General features: G+C 49.5%; 1 protein-coding gene across 2 annotated transcripts in view; it reads left to right on the forward strand.

Annotated features, from left to right (window-relative positions):
• The window catches only part of XPO6 (exportin 6), a 60,870-nt gene that overhangs the window by 23,774 nt on the left and 12,970 nt on the right, over positions 1–24,126 (forward strand). Inside the window, exons 6-15 of one of the 2 annotated variants that reach the window (XM_084216287.1) lie at positions 1,429–1,506; positions 8,459–8,912; positions 12,097–12,223; positions 13,263–13,372; positions 15,619–15,727; positions 17,044–17,136; positions 19,112–19,181; positions 20,549–20,708; positions 22,346–22,438; positions 23,645–23,789. In XM_084216287.1, coding sequence (XP_084072413.1) covers positions 1,429–1,506; positions 8,459–8,912; positions 12,097–12,223; positions 13,263–13,372; positions 15,619–15,727; positions 17,044–17,136; positions 19,112–19,181; positions 20,549–20,708; positions 22,346–22,438; positions 23,645–23,789 — 1,439 coding nt within the window. The remainder of the gene's footprint in view (positions 1–1,428; positions 1,507–8,458; positions 8,913–12,096; positions 12,224–13,262; positions 13,373–15,618; positions 15,728–17,043; positions 17,137–19,111; positions 19,182–20,548; positions 20,709–22,345; positions 22,439–23,644; positions 23,790–24,126) is intronic. The other variant, XM_084216288.1, reaches the window with a different exon arrangement.

A 24,126-nucleotide genomic window follows, 5' to 3' on the forward strand; every position in this document is an offset into this window, starting at 1 on the left:
CTGAAAGAGATGACAGACTCAGAAGGTCCCTTCCTCGAGTTGCAGCTTGGGTTATTCAGTTTCTTATCAGTCTTTCTGGTGCTGGAAATGCTGTGGCCCAGGCCCAGCCTGGTGGCTCTTCTGGGTGTTCAGTCCAGAGTAGGTTTAAACAGGTTTAAATAAAAGGAAAAAAAAAAACACCTTACAGTCTAGGGAACTTCTTTGCTTTAGTTAATTAAAACTAACTCAAAAAGGAGAGCTCTGTCCTGCTGTCTGTTTGTCCACAGATAACACAGTGCAGGAGCAGGGATGTGGAGGAGCAAGTGCAGTGTCTGAAAACAAACTGCACGCTTCTTCTTTTTTCTTCGCTTTCTGGAACAAGTCTTAAAGGTGTCAAACTTATTATTCAGCATAAACAGAACAAGACAATTGGGGATAAAAGCATCATATAGTCAACTCAGGACATTGTCACACCTTGTGCCACTGAGCTGGCTGTCCCCTCAGCACCCACAGCTGGGCTGCCACTCCTGGGGTGACGAGGTCTGTGGTGTCGAGATGACTTGGAGGTGTTGGAAAGTCTCTTTTTTCAATTTCAAGACTGAAGAAGAAGACAGAATTTTTTGGTTCTCATTCTTAGGGTTGTTTATTTGCTCTTATTTAATACATTGTCTTTTTTGACTTTGTTGAGATCTGTTTAGCCCGTTGGTTCATGGCACACTGACCACCCTCAGGGCGGTGTTACCTTTTTATCCTAAAAACTACATGTACATTAGTTACAATAATTTTCTAATACTTATCACTTATGTTAGTTTGTTTTTACTCTAAACTAATTTAAAAGTTTACTATTACAGCGGAAGATGGAGGCTAAGAAGAAGGAGAAAGACAGAACATTTTTTCATTTCTTTTTATCTTGTTTTTTGAACTCTCATTCTAAAAACTCTAAAATTCTACATTTTCCCTTTGTGATAAATTCACTAACATTTTACTCCAACCCTTGTGGCTTGTAACTTTTCACACAAAGCTGGTAATTGTTTCCATGGGCTAAAATCCAAGGCACAGGTGTTTTTGGTCTTTGTGACTCTGTGCCAGGGTCTCGAGTCCTCCAGGGCAGCCAGAGGAATGTCCTGGGTTCTGACACTGGGGGTCTGTGGAGCACAATGGGGGTGATGCAGTGGCTCCTGCTGCCCTGTGAGCACTCAGCATTGCCTTGCAGCACTTGGGTCAACTTAATATGAACCAATTCATGCAGCAGAGCAGCTGCTGAGCTCCCTCCATGCAGAGGGATGGGGATTGTTTGCTCTCAGTGAGCCCAAAGCTGTTATGGAGTGTTTCTGTCCCTCCTAAAGCACTCGAGCTGTGTTCTGCCAGGGTTTTCCTGCACTCTGTGCTGTGTTTGTTGGATCAGTATGTCTTTGAGAAGGCACTTCTGAAAGTTCTCTCTTTGGCCAGGTATTTTGGAGAGCATCTGGGATAAGCACAGTGCTACTGCTGCCACTCCACCACCATCGCCAACCTCAGGAGAAAGTGGTAAGGAAAAGCTACAAGATGGGATTTCCATGCACTTAAACCTGCAGTATCAGGCACAGATTCCTTCCTTTACTGTCTAACCTCTCCTCATAACCCTTTCCCAGAGCTTTTCACAGGCCTACAAATTGCTCATTGGAAAGAAAAACCCTACACAAAGAAACAAATTGCACTGTGGGGACACCCCACTGCAAATGTCATTAAAATGTGCCCACAGAGCTGCTTGTTGTCCTCAGATGGCAGAAACCTCCCTGAAGTTTCAGTGCAAAATGCTCTAATGACAGTGAGTTAAAAACATGGAATTGTTAAGGTTGGAAAAGCCCTCTAAAGTCATCGAGTCCAGCTGTTATTCCATTCCAGCACTGCCAAGGCCACCACTAAACATGTCCCCAAGTGCCACATATGCAAGGCTTTTAAATCCCTGCAGGGATGGGGACTCCAGCACTGCCCTGGGCAGCTGTGCCAGCACCTGACCACCCTTCCATGAAGGAATTTTCCCAATATCCAACCTGACCCTCTCCTGGCACAGCTTGGGGCTGTTCCCCGTGTCCTGTCCCTGTTCCCTGGAGCAAAGCCTGACCCCTGCCTAGTTCCCCCCTCCTGTCAGGAGTTGTGCAGAGCCACAAGGTCCCCCCTGAGCCTCCTTTTCTCCAGGCTGAGCCCCTTCCCAGCTCCCTCAGCCCCTCCTGCTGCTCCAGCCCCTTCCCCAGCTCTGTTCCCTTCCCTGGACACACTCCAGCCCCTCAGCGTTGGGAGTAGCCCAGAACTGGACACAGGACTGGAGGTGCCTCAGCAGTGCCAGCACAGGGGACAGTCCCTGAGTCCCTGCCCTGGTCCTGCTGCCACCCCAGTGCTGGTCCAGGCCCCATGGCACAGCCCCCTTGCCCACCTGGGCACACTTTTCCACTGAGCATTTTGGCAGCCCCTCTGCCGCAAGGCTCTGGACTTGCACGGCCATTGTCCCTTGAATTCCAGCTGCTGGCATTCCCTGAATTCCAGCTGTTGGCACTTCAAAGCCAGTGGAGCAAAACTGAATCCTACCTGTGAAAAAGGAAAATGAAAGTAGCCAAGTCTCTGTGGAATGGAACAGGATGCCCAGAGAAGCTATGGCTGCTCCAGCCCTGGCAGTGTCCAGGGCCAGGTTGGGGCTTGGAGCAGCCTGGGATGGTGGAAGGTGTCCCTGCCCGTGGCAGGGGGTGGCACTGGATGGGTTTTAAGGTCCCTTCCAACCCAAACTGTTCTGTGATTGTAAAAGTTTGTTTTCTGTCTATTCCCGTTAGATTTTTGTGTGAGTGCTTATCTGATGTTAACCCATTGACATCTCTACCTCTTAGTTACCTCTGAAATGGAGAACACATTTTTGTGTCCTTGGCCTTGGCACACATTTCCTTGTCCCTGGGACCTTGAGGAGCTCTCTGGGAGCTGCAGATCACTTCCTTGTGGCCAGATTGCAGCAGGCAGCTCCAGCCTGCTGCCTCTGATAAGCTGTTGGCAGTGTTTTGCTTAGTGCTAAACCTTTCACATTGGAGTTTGAGCAGCATTTTGAGTGCTCCTTTCCTGTAGAGGAGCTTAAGATACTTCTATATTTATATACAAACCACAAACTTTAATGGGAAGAAATGTTCCTTTGGGTTGGCAGGGGGAGAGTGGATTTTGCTGTAGCTGGGAAGAGTTTGGACAGGAAATATTTACAGAAAAGATCAAAGCTTCTGGTGTCAATTGTTAAGAATGGTGCAGGGGGAGGGCACTGGTGGAACAGATTCTGGGTTGGCTCTTGTGGAAGCCTGTTGGAGATGTCCCTCAGTCCCCTGGGGCTTTGCTGAGGCAGCTTTCATCCACCTGTGTGCTCACCTCGTGACTTGGGATCAGATGTCCCAAACTGGAAGTCGGCTGCACTTCTGTGCTGGCCTTTTCCCTTCTCCCCTCTCAGGGCAAACAAACAAACTTTTCACAGAGTGTTTTTTCAGGATAATTGCTAAGAACCAGGACCACACAAGCAGTGCCTTTATAAGTTTCATTTTGCCTGTACAAACTTGTTTGTGTGAAACTCTCTCAGTTTTATTTTTCTGTGCTGTGTGTTTGCTGTGTCCATGTTAAAATTGGTTGTGCTTCCACTTCTTGAAGTCACAGAATCACTAAGGCTGGAAAAGACTGAGTCCAACCATTAACCAGCACTGCCAGAGCCACCACTAAACCATGTCCCCAAGTGCCACATCCACGTGGCTTTTGGACACTTTCAGAGATGATGATTCCACCACTTCCAAAAGGAGCACCAGGTGCTTCCCTCTGATCCACTGCTTGTTCATTTTGTGTTCCCTGAGACTCAGTTCCTTTCTACTGGTGACTCTTGAATGTTTTCATTGCTTAAGTGAGGCCACCACCCTTTACTCTTTCCATTCAGGTGAGATTGAAGGTGTTCCAAGAGGCAGAACAAGCTCCTGAGTCCCCATAAATGTTTAATATCTTCCATCAGAGCCCAGCTCTCTTTAGGAACTTGGAAAACCTCTGCTTCCTATTTTTCATTTGCACAGGGAAGTGGTGAAATGGTTACTTGCAAGTCTTGCATGGGTTTTAAACAGCACTTGAAGACAACATTAAACTCATTTCTCATATCACTTAAGCAAAGCAATTCTGATAATGTCCAAAGCTGGACAACATTTAAGTTATTGCCTTGGTGTAGGATTTACTCAGCAAGAGTCTCAGCCTCCAAGTGTTGTCTTTGCATGATTTATAGCACAGTTCCTGATGAATCCCTTCCTCAGGAATATTCCCTCACCTGTGGCAAGCAAATGAGCAGGAGCATTTGTGGCTGCTCTCCTGCTGCAGAGGCAGTCACTGGGAGTTTTCTGCTTTGGCATGAATTCAGCTGATGCTGTGACTTTGTCACCTGTTTGCAAAGACACTGAAAATCCCTGAACCCCAGGGCTTCAGTGATTTAACGGTGTGCAGAGCACTTGAACCAGCTGCTGTGAGTTACAGGAGTGTACCTGAGAGTTTCTGCTGTGGATGGATTAAAAGATGAGAATCTTTAATTCTCATTGATTTTTGTGGAGTTGGCTGAACTGAATGTTTGAAAGAATAACAATAGGTGGGGTTGGAAGGAACCTTAAAGAGCATCCCTGCCATGGCAGGGACACTTTCCATTATCTCAGGCTGCTCCAAGCCCTGTCCAGCCTGGCCCTGGGCACTGCCAGGGATCCAGGGGCAGCCACAGCTGCTCTGGGCACCCTGTGCCAGGGCCTGCCCACCCTGCCAGGGAACAATTCCTGATTCCCAATATCCCATCCAGCCCTGCCCTCTGGCAGTGGGAGCCATTCCCTGTGTCCTGTCCCTCCATCCCTTGTCCCCAGTCCCTCTCCAGCTCTCCTGGAGCCCCTTCAGGCCCTGGCAGGGGCTCTGAGGTGTCCCTGGAGCCTTCTCCTCTCCAGGTGAGCACCCCCAGCTCTGCCAGCCTGGCTCCAGAGCAGAGGGGCTCCAGCCCTTGGGGCATCTCCCTGGGCTCCCCTGGACTCTCTCCAGCAGCTCCAGGTCCTGCTGCTGTTGGCCCCGGGGCTGGGGCAGCTCTGCAGGTGGGGTCTCACCTGAGAGAGCAGAATCCCCCCTGCTGCTGCCCACACTGGGGCTCAGCCCAGCCCAGGGGGGTTCTGGGGGCTCATGGCTGGGGCAGGTCCAGCTCTCACCCTCCAACACCCCAAATCCCCCAGGGCTGCTCTCAATCTGTTCCCTGCCCAGCCTGGATTTGTGTTTGGGATTGCACTTGGCTTGGTTGAGCTTCTGGGGGTCTGTAAAAGCACAATCTGAGCTGTACAGATGTGTCCAGGTGTGAATGTCCTCACAGGGGGCTCAGTGCTGAGACTGAAGGGCGGGATTGTCTTGCTCAGCCAGAGCCACGTGATGCCTTCAGTTTCTGGAGCACAGGAAAAAGAGGCTATGATAAGGCTTGGCAGGGAATTATGAATTTAGTGATGTAAGACATCAATCTTGCTGAGAAATGAGGACTAAGGAGGGATGTGTTCATCACTCAGGCTCTTGTGTACATTGGAAGTAGCTCAGTAAATCATAGCTGTTATTTTGGCACTGCTGGTGTCAGGATGTTTCACTTCCATAAAAAATCACTCAGATTCTTTAAGAACTTCAGATTCTGTAGCACAGCAAGTGCCAGATTTTTAAAGATGGAAAGGTTATTAAAGATGAAGTACTCAGGGAAGAGAAGTGTGTTGAACAACTTGGGGAAGGTGAAAGCCTGGAGATTGTGGGCAGCATCTGTGGGAAAGGCAGCCTGGCTGGGGCTGGCCCTTGGGTTCCAAAAGCTTTTGAGGAAGCAAAGGCCACCAGGGCTAAGGGAGTGTCTGGGTTGCTGTGGCTTGGTTAGAGGTGGCACATGAAAGGGGAGTGCATGTGGTCCCCTCTTGCTGTGAGGGGGGAGTTCACCCTGGGCTAGGCAGGATTAACTTCAGAGCTTCTCCACATCATTCTGCAGAGAACTCACAGTCAGGAGGAATTCCCTGCTGTGCTGCTCTGTGGAACTGATGCCTTAAGCAGCTGGAACAGAGGCTAACCAGAGTTAAGGGGAATAAAGAGGATATTTGTTAGAAGAGCCTTCAAAGGCCACACCCTGGCAGTCCCAGAGCCACAGCCGTGGCTGTGCCCGGATGGCTCCAAGATGGAAGCAAAAGAGGGCTTGGCCACAAGATCTCACATTTTTCTAAGTTTTGGTCCATTAGCATATTAGAACTAATTGTCCAATTACAGCCCCAGCCTGTGAAGTCCCATCCTGCTTGTTTTTCTCCCTTCAGTCAGTTGTTTATGCTCTTGGACCTGAGATCTGGATCATTTGTCCTTGGTCCCCAGCTAGAGAAGGAATTGTTGTGTCTCCCTACTCTGTGAAGAGAGCTCACCATCCCCTGATATGAAACCCTGACCCACACCTTACTATCCCCTTATATGAAACCCAGACCCACACACCAAAGCAGCACAAAATAAAAAAAAACAAAAAGCTAAAACCTGAGGTATGAGAACTGAGGCTCATCTGCACCCTGAGTGGTGGCTGCAGTTCTGCTCTTTCAGTATCAGTAGGTGCAGTGAAGGCTTTGTAGAAGGGCCCTAAAGGTGATGGAGGGGTTTGAGTGGCTTCCCTATAAGTGACAACAGAAGCAAAATCTTCTTTCTGTCAAAGAAACTGGGCAGGAGCTGTGTTAGAAGCCTACTTACACAAAGAAAGTGAAAGCAGGGATTGTTTTCTGTTTCCTGTTTGGGTAGAAAGTGAAACTAGCAGCTGGCATACCCCAAACAAAGCAGCTTTAGGGTGAAGCTGGGGAACTCTGTCACAAGATATTGCAAATATTAACTTTCTGTGTCTTCAGTTGGAGGCTGGAAGAAGTCATGGAAGACAAATCCTGAAGCTGGGTCAAATTTTTCAGTTTCCATCTTTCTTGGGAAGCCTCTGTCATGTGGTTGGGAGGCTGGGGGCTGTGATCTGTGCCTGCCATGGCATTTGGTCCCTGGGAAGAGGTGCTGCCCTGAGTGAGCTTTTTGGGGACATCACCACAAGTGTCACAGGCCAGGAGAAGCCTCGGTGATGTTCAGTGTAACAGAGATGTTCCAAGCTTACATCAAGGATGCTCAGCCTTGGAGGGGATAGAATTTTATAATAAATTCCTAAAATACACCCCATGGCTTTGTATTTCCTGAAGTACCACGAGAGCCCTGCCTGGTGAGGCCAGAGGGCTGTGTGAGGCTAATTCCTGAGTACAGAAATCACCAGTTCCTCTCAGCCAAATAACCCACTGAGTCACAGGATGTGCTGAGTTGGAAGGGATCCACAAGGATGCCCAGAGTCCAGCTCCTGGTCCTGCCCTGGGCTGGGCAGCTGGGGGTTCATGCTGACACCCCTCTGTGCTATTCACATGCTCTCTGATCAGAGAGAAGCAGAGAAAAGAATGATCAAAACAATTCTAATCTCATTTGCTACTCCTGTGTTTTTTAACCGTGTGGAATGTGTTGAAGATCATTTACCTGAAGGGATTGCTTGATTGGAATCTAGTGTTGGTGTTTGGATTCACTGACCAGTTAGATCCACCTGTGTGTGTGTTGGGACTGTTGGCAGACAGCCATGAGTTTTTCAGTAGTTACAAGTAAGTATGATGTGGTGTAGTTATAGTATAATAGAATGTAATATAATATCACAGAATCCCAGAATAATGAGGTTGGAAGAGACCTCTAAGATCATCGAGTCCAGCCTATGCCCCAATACCTCAACCAGACCATAGCACCAAGTGCTATGTCCAGTCTTTTTTTAAACACATCCAGAGATGGTGATTCCACCACCTCCCTGGGAAGGGCATTCCAGCCCTTTATTATTCTTTCAGTGAAAAACTTTTTCCCAATATTCAACCTCTACCTTCCCTGCCATAGCTGGAGACTGTGTCCTCTGGTTCTGTCAGTGCTGCCCTGTGGAAGAGAACGACCCCACCTGTCTGCAGCCCCCTTCAGGAAGGTGCAGAGAGTGATAAGGTCACCTCTGAGCCTCTTCTTCTCCAGGCTGAACAGCCCCAGCTCCCTCAGTGGTTCCTCACAGGGTTTGTGTTCCCAGCCCCTCTCCAGCCTCGTTGCCCCCCTCTGGAGTGTCCCAACGTCCTTCCCAAACTGAGGGGCCAGAACTGGACACAGCACTCGAGGTGTGGCCTCACCTGTGCCAGGTACAGGGCCAGAATGACCTCCCTGCTCCTGCTGGCCACACCATTCCTGATCCAGGCCAGAAGCCATTGGCCTTCTTGGCCACCAGGACACATTGCTGGGTCACGTTCAACTGGCTTTTGACCAACACCCCCGGGTCCCTTTGTGCCTGAGCACTGTCCAGCCACACTGTCCCCAGCTTGTAGAGCATAGAGTCAGATCTCAATCATTTCCTGCCTTGAGAGGTCACCAACTTTTACCGTCCCCCTCTCTCCCCCAGGTGACCTCTTGAGCAGCCTCTTGCAGAGCCCCAGCGCGGCCAAACTGCTGAACCAGCCCATCCCCATCCTGGACACGGACAGCGAATACATCTGCTCCCTGGCACTGGAGTGCCTGGCTCACCTCTTCAGCTGGATCCCTTTGTCGACGAGCATCACCCCGTCCCTGCTCACCACCATCTTCCACTTCGCGCGCTTCGGCTGCGACACGCGCGCCCGCAAGATGTCCTCGGTGAACGGCAGCAGCCAGAGCGCGCTGCTGGGCCAGGAGCGGGGCCGCCTGGGCGTGCTGGCCATGGCCTGCATCAACGAGCTCATGTCCAAGAACTGCGTGCCCATGGAGTTCGAGGAGTACCTGCTGCGCATGTTCCAGCAGACCTTCTACCTCCTGCAGAAGATCACCCGCGAGAACAACGCGCACACGGTGAAGAGCCGCCTGGAGGAGCTGGATGAGAGGTAGGGCTGGCTCAGGGCCTCGTGCTGCCTCTGAAGGGCTGGGGGGGTTTGGTTTGGGGTCCTGCATGCTGTGTCTGATGGCCTTTCTTTCAGAGCACTGAGCCAGGGCGGCCGGGCAGAGAGGTGGGTGTGCCCAGGTAAGGGCTGGGTGCTGGGGGAGCTGCTGGCCCAGGGTTGTGTCCCTCGCTGTCCCCGTCCCCTCCCCTGTCCCCGTTCGTTACTGTTTGACTGCAGGTCTGAGGTGGCACCAGAGCTGAAGCTGTTGTCACAGAGCACAGAAGAGGCTCAGTGAGGTAAAGGCACTGCAGTGTCCCCTCTGGTCAGTATCTGCCACTCTGCTCAAAGCCCACAGAGGGGGACACATCCTGTGAGTCATGACCTGGGAGAAAACAGCAGAAGCTTCCTTCCCTCCACTGAGCCATGGCCATTTCTGATTCTTTTTTATTTTCACTTTTTAAATTTCTTTTTAAACAGCACCAAACACGGCAGCTCGGGGAGCCCTGTTCAGTGGTGAATGGTTCCACTATACCCTTATATGAAACTCAGACCCACACACCAAAGCAGCACAAAATCGAAAAAAAAGAAAAAAGGTTTAGAACTAGAACTCAGAACTAGAACTTAGAACTAAGGCTTATCTGCATGCTGAGTGGTGACTGCAGTTCTGCTCTCCACAAGCTTAGCTGGAGGCAGCAGGGAAGCAGAAGCACCTTGGGAAGCTGTGTGTTCTTTTTCCAGGGTGTTACTGCCACCTTTTGTTCCATGGGACAGCTCCACTTTTTTATGTCAGATATTCCTACTTGCAGGGGACAAAGTGAGACTCCTCCTGCTGTTTTGTTGAGTGGCTAAGCCTGGGTGTTGGCAGGGTGGTGCCTTGGTGCTGCCTCTTGTCACAGGGCTGCTGGCAGTGGCAGGGAGGTTGTAACTGTGTGAAACTGCTGAGTATCCTACTACGGGTACACAAGGCTGGGAATAAATTTCCTCTCAGGAGAAAAAAAACATTTAGGAAAAAACCTGTGGGTCCATTTGTAGAGAGGAATTGCACATTTCTGCTGCAGAATTCTCCTTTTCAGTATCCTTAGATAAAAGCATAACTTTGGGGGGGTAAATCCAGACTCACAGGGTTTTGTGTCACTGCCTAGAAATGAGACATGTGGGAATGGGACACCTTTGCCTGCAAGGCACAGAGAGCCAGGAGTTCCCATCTGGATTTCAGAAAAGCTCTCCTGGACACCCACAATCCCCTTTTTAACTGTTCTTTCTTTGGGGCCAGCCTTCAGTGGAGGCTGTGGAGCTGTGCTGGCCCGGGCAGAGGTGGTGCTGCCATTCCTTAGAGCTGTTATCCACAGGGACTGCTGGTGTCTGGAGCTGGGAGAACCCCTTTGTTCATGGCTGAGGTCTGAAATGGGGATGGAACCAAGAGGTTCTGGAGACTGGAAAAGTCCAGCTGGCTTCTGGGGGAATGGAGCTTCCTTTTCTCCTTGTCTTCTCTGTGGAAAAGGCTGTGAGGATTTTCCTGTTGTCACTTAGGGGCACAGCTGTACTTTTTGTGTCCAGAATTGAAGGACTTAGTGCATGGAAGTGTCATCCTGGCTTGGAGTAACAAAATCCTGAAGGAAAGGGGCACTGAAGAAATCCCCTTCAGTAGAGGGGTGTGCTCAGAACCTGCAGGCCCTGGAGTCCTTCCTTGCCTTCCTCTTGTGCTGCTGGTTGTTTTTATTCTGCTAAAAATCAGTCTGAACACTTTGGGAAGTGCAGGAAAGAGCAAGTTCAGATTGCCTTTTGCTTCATTTGTGTTTGGCTTTGAAAATCCCAAAAGATGGGAAGTGGCTGGTAAAGATCCAGGCAGTGGCTCAGTGGTTGGAGAAGGGAGCTGGGGGCCAAGGAAGAATTTCACTGGTCTCTAAACAGGTCAGAGCCTGTTAAGAAAATAAAAATTAGAAGGATGGAGGTGTTTTTTGTTTTTTCACATTTTTTCCCCCCTGGCTTTGATTTTTGAAGCGTTTGATCTGTGCTCAGGTGTGCTCAGTGATCTCCTGTCAAGTAGGCAGTGCCAGATAAAGAAGGAACTTCATCTTTTTTCCATGTTCAAAGCAGTGTGTGGTTTTGAAGGCTCACAAGAACCCCCAGTGCTGCAGCTCTGTCATCTGGCAGTGCTGCTGCTCATGAGGGAATTCTTGTTAGGAAGAATGGGGATTCCCAGAAAAAAACCCCAAATCCCCAGAGTTTGCAGCAGTGCAGAGCAGGCAGTGGAGTAAAACCAGGCTGCTCATGCCTGTCTGAAACTCTGCTGAGCCCAATTTTTTATTTAAAATACAAACTTCAAGTAGTCTCATGCATTTCAGAGCTCTGGGCAGGAGGGGAGGCTGGCACTGCCTGTGTGTGGTGCTGCCATCCCTCCTGGGGCTGTGCAGTGTTTAACCCTTGCTGCACAGCTGGATCAGGAGCTGAAGCTCGTGCTGTACAGGGTGTGTTTGTTCCCTGGGGGCTTTGCCATTTTTCCCCCAAGAACTCTCCCTGCTGCACTGAGGGGTGCCCTTGCTGCATTCCCTGAAGATTTGGTGGCAGACCCCTTTTGGGAACTACACTTTGTACAGTTCCTGAGGAGCCCCATGCTTTACAGGAAGATTTCTCTTTCGTTTCCCAATTCAAGCCCAAGCCTGGGCTCAGCTCAGAAACTCTTGGATGGCTGATGTCCACTGCAGGAGGAATTTTCCTTTCCAGCTCTCAGCTCCCTGGCTCTCCCACCCCCTCCTGTAAATGTAACCCCTCTGTTGCTGATTCCTGCATTAACTTCCTGCTTCCAGCTGAATTCCTCAGGGGTACAGTTCATTTTACTAATCCTGTCTCCATCAGCACAATGACCTTTGCTATCAAATTATTTCTGCAGGGTGGAGGGGTTGTATTCATTTGCAGGCCTGGTTGAACTCAATATTTATCTGAATATTAAAGTTGCTTTTGACTAGATTGTCTTTTCTGCTGTTTCAGGTGTTAATGGAGTGAAGGGTTGCCCATCCTGTAGGTAATTGTTGCAGGGCTTTACATTTCATTGTTCTACCGATGGTTAATTGTAACTTTGCTTTGAATGAGAAGATTTTGAGTGGCTTTTACCACTATTTCAATGCAGTTGCTTTCCCTGGGGGCACCTTGGCTGTTTTTTCTCAGTGCTTTCTCCTTTCCCTCCTAGCTACATTGAGAAGTTCACAGATTTCCTCCGGCTCTTTGTGAGCGTCCACCTGCGAAGGATCGAGTCCTACTCCCAGTTCCCCGTGGTTGAATTCCTGGCCCTGTTGTTCAAATACACTTTTCATCAGGTACAGCCCCACATCCATATTTTTCCCAATCTGTTCTGTTGTCCAGAGCCAGCTTGTTTGCCCCAGTCAACCCAAAAAAAGAGAGTTTAACTAGTCTTACAGCACTCCCCAGTGGTGCTGGGGATTGGAGATGGCTGCATGTGCTTTTGGATTTAGAGGTCACAGGTGTTCACCCTGCAGCAACTTGTCTGATGTTTCACTTTGCTTCTGCTTTAATTTTTTTCTGGTCCTTGGAATGGACAATGTGTGGAAAAGTCTCTCAGACTTGCTGGGTTTGTGTTTGGGGATTTTGTTCCTTGTCCTCAGTCTGTGGCTTTGTTGTAGCTTTTAGGTTTTGTATTAAAACCCCCAAGCCCTGTGGCTTTAGGTTGGTTTTACCTTGCTGTAGAAGCTGTCAGTGCAACTCAGCCCCATTTACACAGGAGTAATGACAAGGAAACAGCTTCATAATATCACAGAATCATGGAATGGTTTGGGTTGGAAAGGACCTTAAAACTCATCCAGTGCCACCCCTGCCATGGCAGGGACACCTTCCACCATCCCAGGCTGCTCCCAGCCCTGCCCAGCCTGGCCTTGGGCACTGCCAGGGATCCAGGGGCAGCCACAGCTGCTCTGGGCACCCTGTGCCAGGGCCTGCCCACCCTGCCAGGGAACAATTCCTTCCCAATCTCCCATCCAGCCCTGCCCTCTGGCAGTGGGAGCCATTCCCTGTGTCCTGTCCCTCCATCCCTTGTCCCCAGTCCCTCTCCAGCTCTCCTGGAGCCCCTTTAGGCTCTGGAGTGCTGGAAAGTGGTGCAGCAAGCCATGAGATGGGTTAGCAGTGAAACCAGCCTTGTAATTCTTGGGTTCCTGCCCTTGTACAAAAGCTCTTGTTCGTCTTTGGACAGCTCTGAATCTCTCCAGTGACATCCTAGAACTGTTTCAGTAAGTCAAGAAGCTCTTCCCGTGGATTGAAGGGGATGTTTACTCCTGTTTTCATTCTGTGAAATCCATCCTGCCATAGCTTGTGGTACTCATTGGGAATTTTGGTGTCTTTCAGCCTACACATGAAGGTTACTTTTCTTGCTTGGATATCTGGACACTCTTCTTGGACTATCTGACCAGCAAAATCAAAAGTCGCCTGGCAGACAAGGAAGCAGTGCTCAACAGGTGAGGGCTGGGGGCTGCCAGGGTGGGACAGCCTGGAATCATGGCATGGGCTGGGGTGGGGGACCTTTAAACTCATCCCATTCCACCCCCCTGCCATGGCAGGGACACCTCCCACTGTCCCAGGCTGCTCCAAGCCCTGCCCAGCCTGGCCTTGGGCACTGCCAGGGATCCAGGGGCAGCCACAGCTGCTCTGGGCACCCTGTGCCAGGGCCTGCCCACCCTCACAGGGAAGGATTTTTTCCTGCAACAGCAAAGAGACTTTATGGTCACCATGGAAGAGCTGTGAAAATTAAGCTACTGCTTACAGCAGCCTCCTGTGTGGTTGAGTCCTTTCTTTTTCTAAAATCATGAGGTATAAAAAGCATAAACCTCAGTGTTTCACACTCATTCAGAACTCAGGCTGAGCAGGTTTGGGTAGACAAACTGGCACTTACATATGTTGTGTGTGAACCTTGAAGGCAGAGGAAGGAAGCTTTGTAGTCTAAAATAGAACTGGAGCACATTTTAGCACAAATTAGTGGAGGAAGCTACAACACAAGTTGCTTACTTAGTGTTCACACAGCTCATTCAACTAATTAATGAATTAGGAAACAAGTTTTATTCCATTAGGATTTTAAATTTCCTCTTTAAATAGAGGGTGTGTTTCTGAGAAATACAGATGAGACTGGAACTCAAAAGTTGCACTTGCTTATACTGTGTGTATTAATTACAACAGTGGTTGGCAGCTCTTCCTTGGCAGATGCTGACCCTGAAAGGGGTGGGTTTTGTTTGAGCAGAGTCTCTTTGCTGCCTCTTTAAAAATCTGGTGAATATCCTGGTGAGTTGTTTGGGTTTTTGAGGTTTAAAAGCACCATGGTTTGTGCCATGTTGACTTCTGCTGAGTGCAGAAGGAAGATTCTTTCCCTTGAGCACCCTGAATAGCAGCAGTTGGTTTTGTAAAGCCAGCCTGACATCATAACCACAAGAAAAGTGGAACTGCTGTAGAGCAGACAGCTCTTCTTTCAGCATGGGAACTGTGGGGTTTGAATTTCTCAAGAAGTAGATTTTGGGTTGGAATTCATTATTTGCTCCTGTACCTGCCTAACATGCATGTCATGCATGTTGTCTTGGTGTCAGCCAGCTTGTGACGGAGAAAATGGTAACAAAAAGCTGTCTCTGGCTCTGTCAGACTACAAAATCCTAAATAAAGCTCAGGAGTGCTTGGGGCTGTGCTGTTTGTCCTCAGTGGCAGCTCTGACATCTCCGTGTCCCTGCACACCCTGAGCCGTGGGAACCCTGAGCTGGGCAGTCTGGGAGTGGTGACACCACGGGGCCACAGAGGACATTTCCTGTTCTGTGCTTCAGAAACTTTGCATTTTGTTCACAGGGCCACTTTCACCACTGCAGAAGTTGCCAAATGCAAGGTTACACCACCTTGCCCAGAGCTTGCAGCTGCCTGGCTGGTGGCACAGCTGACTGTCACATCTGACACTTGGCTTGCGTCATGCTCTGCGTCTGTTACACTTTTTTTAAGGCCTATTTTTCCAACCTGATTTACCCTAAAAAAAAAAAAACAGGATTTTTTAATGAGACCCCAGCTGTTTTGAGAAGAAGGTTTTTCAAGAAAAACTCAGACTAACCCTGCTTGAAATCCCTGAAGTTTGGTGTTGTGGCACCAGGAGTGATTGTGTGCTCTGCTGGGTTTGAGCTTGGCATTATTTCTGTTGGCTCTTTGGTGTGCTCTGTCCCAGCTCCCTGGCTCCCAGAGGGGCAGGGACATTTCAGTGACATGTTACAGTGCAAGCAGAAAAGGGGCTGCCTTTGTTTCAGGGGAGAAGGGCCTGAATTTTAGTGTGGGGAAGGAGACAGCAGCTCAGAGAGGCTCAAGGCAGCAACAACTGCTCTGGTTCCTCTGTTCCTCGTTCAGTGCCCAGAGCAGAGCAGCAGAGGCTGCTGAGGACAGCCCAGGCTGCAAGAGGCTCTTGGTGCCTCCTGTTTGTGGACACCTGGTGTTGTTCCTGGCAAGCTGCTCCTGCTTTTCCTGTTTTGAACTCTGGGGCTGTTTCTACTGCTGCCAATCCTCCCTTTCCCTTCCAGAGGCAGAGGGATATTGGGTATTGCCAAGGCTGTTTCCTTACAGCTACCTGGTGACCTGAAATGAGCTGATACCTTGAATCCCAGCAGCTGCTTGGTGTAACTGTCCTGTTTCAGATTTCCCTTGCTGGAAGGGTTTTACCAACCCTGTGTGTGTCTCCCTGGTGCTGCAGGTACGAAGATGCCTTGGTTCTGTTGCTGACAGAGGTGCTGAACCGGATCCAGTTCAGGTATAACCAGGCACAGCTGGAGGAGCTGGATGACGAGACCCTGGATGATGATGTAAGCTGGACAGGACAGGGCCACCTCTGAACCCCTGCACTGCTGCCACCTGGAGTGGCTTTTCCAGAGCTTGCACTTGGGAGTTTGGGCTAAACAGCAGCTTCTCCCCTCCCTTCTCTGTGGGGTTTGAGCTGTAAAACAGCTTCAGGTGCTTTTCACCAAAAGTCACACTGGAGATGTAACCTTTGGGTTTAACTTGGTTCTTATTGGGGAAAAATTTAGGTCCTTGTTCTGATTGTCAGAGGTGTCAGATGTCCATGTCTACACACCTTTGGAATTTAAAGTGTTTAATTAGTTTGGAATTAATTTGCTGGTCACTTGGGAATTTAAATGCTAAAATATCTCTGAAGCAAAAGCTTGAAGCTGTCTTGTTGGTGCTTGTGTTTAAGTTGGTATTGATAAAAATCATCTTGAAGCTGATAAATGTCAAAATGGAGTGGTGGCCAAAGTGGGTGGGGCCAGAGCCCTGGAAGGGCAGGTCAGCTGTCACAAGAGGGTAGGTGAAGGAGCAGAGAGAATTTTATCACAAATGGCATCAGACAGATTTTTAAATTCTGGGGTGTTGAGGGCTGGTCGCATCACAGCCTCTGAGCTTGATAACAGCACCATTTCATAAGCAAAGTAAATTACTTTCTGGATTCATTTGACACTTGTGTCATCTGGATAATTAGCTGCCATACCCCTGTAAGGACCATGCTGGTGTTTGGATGCCTTTCCATGGTGAGAATAATGTCACAAATAAGGGTATAAATTATCTAGAGCAGTCCTGATGAAGTTGACCTTGTGCTTCCAAAACAGGGTGGCACATCATGATACTTGCAAAACTTCAGGCTTTTGGTATAAAACTTGAAAAGGGTTTTAGTTCATTATTTAAGGACAAAATGAAGTCAGGACAGGGTGCTGTTGATTCTGTTGTTTATGCTGCTCTGTGTGTTTGTTATTCCATTTTTCCCTTCTCATATTATGGGCTATGATGGTAACAGGCAGCTTCTTTCTCAGTCACCTGTGCAGCTGAGCATGGAAGGAGTCTTTTACTGTTAAAATAATTGTTTAATTCACCTTTAAATTTAATTTAATTGTTCAATTCACCTATCAAGTTCTTGCCACTCTTTCCCCTCCCTTCTCCTCCATCAATTCTGTATGAAAACAGAACAAACTCTCTATGACAATAAGTTCCAGTGGAGTGTGCAAGTTACATTTCTCTAAGGTGCTGTTTTGGGGGGGTTTTTCCCTCCTGTCCCTCCCTTCCCAGGGGAACACAGAGCTTTAGGGGCCCTGGGAAGGGCAGTGCTCATCCCAGGTCCTTCTGTTTGCAGCAGCAAACGGAGTGGCAGCGGTACTTGCGCCAGAGCTTGGAAGTGGTGGCCAAAGTCATGGAGCTCCTGCCAACTCACGCCTTCTCCACACTCGTAAGTCCTGCCCCAGGCCAAAGTGCCACGTGGAATCAGCAACAACTGCTGTGGATTGTTTTTGACAGATGTCTCAGTGCCAAAAAAAAAAAAAAAGGGAAATTTGGGGTTGGATGCAAAACTTGGCAAGGGGAGATGAGAAATTGAAGAGAAAGAATTGTTTCTTTGGCATTGTTGCATTTCTTGGTGTGTTTTGAAGAGAGTGGTTCAGTGTGTAAGTCCAGCTTGGAGGACACTCTTTAGGAATTCCCACCTCTCAAAGTGTAAACATTTGGCAGCAGCCCCTCTGGGCTGTTTATCTTGGCCTTTATCTCGGAGGCAGGGCTGTGAATTGGGCAGGTGAGTGTCATTATTAGGGCTTTAAAGAGAGTGGAATCTTTATTTTAATTAAAGGCCAGATAAAAATGCTGGAGAGAGGCCTTGGACTATTGGGGCGCAGATCTGATCTGGATAAGTGCTTCTCTTCAGCTGCTGTCAGTACCTTTGGTGGTATCAAAGTTGTCTGGGCTTGTAGCATCCTAACAATTTTGAGGAGGAGGTCTTGAGGATGGAAGTGTGGCCCAGAATTCAGAGCAGTCCAGGTGGGGTTTTGCTGGGTGAGGAGAAAGGGAAATAACAGCAGTGGGATCTCAGTCAGTGCATTAATCCTGCTGGGAACGCTGCACACCTCGACCTCAGAACTGTATTCCCAAGAAGCAGAGCAAACTGGGCTGCTGCAGAGGCAGAAGATGCCTGACCTGAAGTGCCTTTGCAGTTGCTGTTTTTCTTGAAGCAGGGAAGCAGGAGCCTGTCACTAGAAGGAGGGAACAAAGCAGAGGCTGCTGTGCAGCCTTGGTGAGTCAGCAGGAGCGGAGCAGCGTTCCAGGGAGCAGATGGATCAGATGGAGCAGAGCATGTGGCTCCCTTGGAGTAACACATCCACATGAGGAAGGCTCTGTGCTTTCTTAAACTCCCCTCAGGCAGTTATGCAAAGACACTCCACCGTTAATTAGGCACAGCATGCTGGAAGCTGGGTAGGGAGTTCTTTCCTGAGCCCTGCATAGTTCCTTCTGGGGGACTGGGGAATGTGGGAGGCTCTCCAGCAGTTCCCAGTGCTTTTCTCAGTGGCTGCAGGGCTGCTGGGTGCAGGGTTTTAGCAGTGGCAAATAATTAAAGCAGTGGACAGCAGCTGCCATGACTCCATCCCATGCTGGGCTGCAGCTCCTTCTGCTGATGGGCAAGAGAGCTTCCATAGAGCCAACCACCAATTTCAGCCATTTTCCCCAACAGAAATTAAACAGAGCTGTGCCAGGCTGGAAGGGTTGAGAAAGATTCTTCAGGACCTGGCATGCCTGCTGTCACTGCTGAGTGATGGAGCTGGGCTGACACTCTGCTCCCACACCAGGGTCCATGAGGACTGTGGTGTTTATTCCTTTGGCTGTTTTCCCCATGGAATTTCACTGCTGCAGCCTGCAGCTTGCTGGCACAATGCTGCACTGCTTCCCTGCTGTACCCTGGTAGAGGCACTGAACTCAACTTTCTGGTTGCAATTTTTGGGAGATTTTTAAGGATCACCTTTTGAGAAGGTGATAGTTGCAGGTGAGGTGGGTGAGCACAGACCTCCTGCAGCTCAGACTCTGCCACTCCTCTGCTCCTTGGCCTGGGTTGTGCCTCCAGCTGTGTATTCCTGGTGCTGTGCCCTCACTTGCACTGTCAGACCATTATCTTGTCAGGCTGATTGCTGGGGTTAGAGGCAAAGGAGAGCTGCCACAGGGAAGTGCCTTCAGGGGAGTGATCTCTGTTTTCCTGACAGCTGTCAGGACCTGGGAAGTTGTGGGATGCAGGATAAGCCCAGAGCCCATCCTGCCCTTCTTCCAAATGTCTGTCTGAAGGCACTGGGGAGAAATGAGAGCACTCTGCTCTGGCAGAGCAATCAGTCATTGGCTGTTACTGTCTGCCAAGCCCCAGGATCACAATCAGTTCTTCTCTCTTTCAGTTTCCCGTTCTGCAGGATAACCTGGAAGTGTACCTGGGGCTCCAGCAGTTCGTGGTCACGTCAGGAACAGGTAATAACCACCCTCTAACACTGTGCTCCTCCCTCCTTCATCACTGCAAAACCACTCCAGACCTGCTTTGGTGTTGTTTTTTCTATATTCACTTGAACCAAACCTGTGTGGGTCTCATGGCTCAGTAGTTAAACTCCAGCAGTAGACAGAAATCTCATAATATGATTTATTCTTGGCTTGGTTCTTCCCTTGGTCTGGTATTTGAAATGAAGATACCAGAGGTGTTAAGAGCTGGTGTGTAGCACCAAATACTACAGCTCCTTCCTGAGAAACAAGGGAAACAGCAGTGGTGAGATCTGCCTGAGGGCAGGCTGTAGTTCAAGGTAATCCTGGAATTCCCTGGTGTGACCAGGAAAGGAATCTGTCACATCTCCAATACTGCTGGACCTGGCAGAATGGTGACTGTTGTATGGCCTGTTCTAGAAAAAGCATTGCCAGGTTTAGGATCATTTCAGCCCTAGGATAAGCAATGTGTTGGGGTTTAGTGCTGTGGCACCAGCCTCTGTTAGAAGCTGTCCTGGGGGCTGGATCAGCAGCAGCAGCTTGGATGCAGCTCTGGATTGAGCCTGGGTGGTGGCACAGAATCCCAGAATGGGTTTGGAAGGGACCAGAGTGAGCCTCTGATTCAGCTTCCCTGCTCATCTCAGAGCACATGGCAGTCAGTGGAAAGAAAATACGATTTTCTTCAAAAGGTGGTGTTGGAGAACATACTTGCTTTTTTAGTAGAAGCTCTGGAATGTTTGAACCCAGGTGTGCACACCTGAGCAGCAGCAGGAGGATTGTGTGGGGCTGGAAAACCTCGTTAGCAGATTGTTTCTTGTACCTGAGAAACATGGAAGTGCACAACACAGCTCACATCAGAAGTGAAGTCACAAATTCTCTGTCCCAAATCTGCTGCTGGATCACTGGAACTTCAGCCAGCAGAGGGAGTGTGGAAAACCACTTTCTCCAGAACTGGGAATACTCCTGATGACAGCAGAAATCAGAAAGGCTCCTGTTAGTGGAGGAATTAATACCGAAGGAAATAAAGGTGTAAAAGGCTGAAATAGTCATTTACATCTTTATCAGCCCTTGAAGAGTTGTCAGAAGAGCTGAGCTTCCTTTCCAAGCTTGAGTGCTGCAGTGCCTGGGCCACTGCTGCCGTCTGACCTGTGACCCAGAGCTAGTTTCACAGCGGAATTAGAACAAACCTGGCATTTGCTGTCACTTTGTCACCAGGTTTCCCATCCCCAGGAGCAGCAGGGATCAATCCCAGAGCCGTGGGGCTCTCCCCTCGCGCGAGCAGGAATTTCCAGCTCTGGGGGCAGCCGTTTGGGAAACTCAGCTTTGTGTGACAGCGTGGCTGATGGGCTGTGCTGTCCCTGCAGGTCACAGGCTGAACATCACAGCAGAGAATGACTGCAGGAGGCTGCACTGCTCGCTGAGGGACCTGAGCTCGCTGCTGCAGGCCGTGGGCCGCCTGGCCGAGTACTTCACCGGGGACGTGTTCGCCGCCAGGTTCAACGACGCGCTCACCGTGGTGGAGAGGTGGGTGAGGGATGGGATCAGGACCAGACTGAGAAGGGTTTATTGCTTAGAGAGCATCATCTCACAGGCCATGAGGTTTATAAGGCAACGAGCAGTTGGCCGTGGTCTAAGATGGTCCCAAGTTCTTTGTGGTAAACTCGAAGGTTTATCGCAAGTGGACAGTCGCCTGTCTCGGTTTGGAAAGACAGGTGTCTGCTAAGGAGGGCAGGAGCCTCCCCTGAAATGGAAAATGTAAACCCTCCCACTCCTCTAAATTGCTATAAATTTTAAATTAAGGGGCTCTCAGGCAAAAAATATGGGAGCAGGAAATAACAGTTCTTTAATAGGGAAGAAAATAAAAGGATAAAATAAACAATGCAGTACACTAAAACAACACTGACAGAGCCAGAACACAGCCTGACACCCTGTGGGTCAGGGTGCTGGCAGCAGGGCCATTGGAATTGTGGCTGCAGCCCTCCTGCAGTGCCAGGGGTGGTTCTGCTGGAGCAGGGATCCTGGAGAAAGGTGCAGTCTGCCTCTGAAGATCCAGGGGAAGAAGAGGCAGCTGCTGTTCCTCTGGGAATCCAGTGGAGAAGCCCTGCTGGTGTTCCAGAATCTCCAGATTATATCTGGGTAGAATGCTGGGCTCCTCCCTCTGGGCTGCAGGGGTTGGGGCTCTGCCCCTGGCCCTCTGCTCAGGTGAGATCCCAGCTGCAGAGCTGCCTCCAGCCCTGGGGCCCAGCACAGGATGGATGTGGAGATGATGGAGAGAGTCCAGAGGAGGCCACAGTGCTGCTCCAGGGGCTGGAGCCCCTCTGGAGCCAGGCTGAGAGAATTGGGATTGGTTCAGATTGCAAAAGAAACAGCTCAGGGGTGATGTGATTACCCCTTCCAGTTCTGAAGGAGCCATCATTTACAAGGGCCTGGAGTGCCAGGATGGGGGGAATGGCTTCCCACTGCCAGAGGGCAGGGCTGGATGGGATATTGGGCAGGAATTGTTCCCTGGCAGGGTGGGCAGGCCCTGGCACAGGGTGCCCAGAGCAGCTGTGGCTGCCCCTGGATCCTGGCAGTGCCCAAGGCCAGGCTGGGTAGGGCTTGGAGCACCTGGGATAGGGGAAGGTGTCCCTGCCATGGCAGGGGTGGAATGAGGTAAACTCAGTCACTTGAAAGCATTGAGGGACTTGTGTACCAGCATCTGCATTTGTGAGGCAATGAAATAACACATAGAGTTTGATTAGAATTGTGTCTTTCAAAACTAAATCTCCAAATCCTCCTTTGATGGTTGGACTTTGTGATCTTCAAGGTCTTTTCCAACCTTGATGATCCCATAATTCTTCTCTTAAATGAAAAGACCTGTGAAAGCTGAAGGGGCAGATGTTTTATTCTTCCTCTCCAAGATACTTAATTAGCACATAGTTACAAATGGCAGAATTTCAGGCCTTTACACAGGTTTTGTGTTTTCATTTCTGTGCAGGAGCATCTGACTTGTTCCATTTTACCCCAGGCAGTGGGCTCTGAATTATTTTAAGCTAAATGGTGAAAATGTCATTTGTGTATTAGCTATATATTGACCCAGACTGAGAAGAGCTGCACTAGCTCAGGTGCTGGAGCAGATTTGTCCAATCCTTTTGCACTGCCACGTGTGTTTGCACCCCCAGGTTGGTGAAAGTGACGTTGTATGGATCCCAGATCAAACTGTACAACATCGAAACCGCCGTTCCCTCCGTGCTGAAACCTGACCTCATCGATGTGTGAGTGGGGCTGCCCCCAAACTGGGCACTCCTGGGGTGGGCAGGGCTTGGAGCTGCTGCTCAGACCCCTCCTTGGCAGATCTCTGGGAAACAGCCTCCCCAGCTCTTAGCAGCTCCCCAGCAAAGCACCTTTGTCATCTGATAAAAGTCAAGGCTGCTGCCAAGATTTTGGACCAGTCTTTGCTCTAATGGAAGTATCCAGGTTGTTTAAGGGAAAGCATGTTTGTGCTGAGAAGGAAAAATGCCCCTTAAATCAGCTTTGAGAGCAAACTGGGATTGTGCCCTGTGCTGGTGGCTGTAAAAGCAGCGTAATGAATGAGGAAATAAGTGTTACAACAGTGGTATTTTAAAGAAATAGATCCACTGTGTAATGTGTAGTTGATTTATAAATCCAGCTGATGGATTTTTTGCTACCAAAGTCAGATCTGTGGCTCAGGTAAAAGAGGTTTTTCCCAGTTAAGGGTTTCAAATCCTTGTCTTTCAAGACAAACATAACCCTTGCAGCTGTGCAAGCCATTTCTGGGACAAACAACTGCTATTCAGTGTGAAATCTTGGTGCTGCTGGTCACAGATCCCTCTGTGACAGACTTTTAGGGACCCTCCCTTGCTGAGGCTGTGCACACAAACCTGTTCCCTGCCAGCTGGAGCACTGTGAGCAGAATTTAAGGTTTGAGCACTTGTTCTGGTTTGTAATTGCACCTTCAGCAGCTCCTTGAAGACCCCCTCTAGATTTTACCATATCACTGTATAACTAATGGGATTTCTCCTGTTAGTCCCAAGTTAGTGGCACTGAAATTTGTGGAGGTGATGTTGTTGCAAAGGTTTTTCTGGTTTACAATAACTGGGGAGGTGTTTTCCATGATCTGTCAACAAGGGTTCACCCTTTTCCCTGTCCCTGAAGAAACCTGTGATCCATTTTTTAATGCTTGCCTGAGAAGGCAGCACTGTCCCACATTTGTGGGCCACCTCTCTGAAATTGAGGGGCACCCTGACTCAACCCTCACCTGACAGGAGTGTGATTATCAGCTGTGGTCACAGTCAAGTACCAGTTGGTGATAACTTGGCTTTATCAATTCCCACCTTTGCCTCGGTGGGTCCAGAACCAAAACAGAGTAAGGATCTTTTACACACCCTGCTGCCAGATTTGCCTGAAACACCGCTCCTGTGTCCTGTTCCACTGCTGACTGTGTCCCCTGGTGTCCCCAGGCACGCCCAGTCCCTGGCAGCCCTGCAGGCCTATGCTCACTGGCTGGCCCAGTTCTACAGCGAGGTGCACCGGCAGAACCCCGAGCAGTTCATCTCCCTGGTGTCCACAGCACTGGAGGCCATCACCCCCCTCATCAGCTCCAAGGTACTGCCCCCCTGGGGGCTGGGGGCTGCACTCTGCTCAGCTGGGGGGGCCTGGCAGCTGGGCTGTGTCCCAGAGCCATGGGAAGTGTCCTAACAATACAAGCACAAGCAACTTACAGGCTTTTAAACTCAGTCTAATGATTTTATGGCTTCAAAGCAGGGAACACACACTCTATCTGTCTCTCTCTCTCTCTGGTAGTATTAAGGGAACTCAGCTATGCTCTGGTTGACAAATAAATCATACAATTGTTTAGGAAAAGCTCTCTAAGATCAAGTCCAACCATTCCTCCGGTACTGCCAAGGCCACCACTAAAAATGCCACATCCACACAGCTCTTA

The sequence above is a fragment of the Fringilla coelebs genome, assembly GCF_963513975.1.
Source record: "Fringilla coelebs genome assembly, chromosome: 16".
NCBI classification, from domain to species: domain Eukaryota; kingdom Metazoa; phylum Chordata; class Aves; order Passeriformes; family Fringillidae; genus Fringilla; species Fringilla coelebs.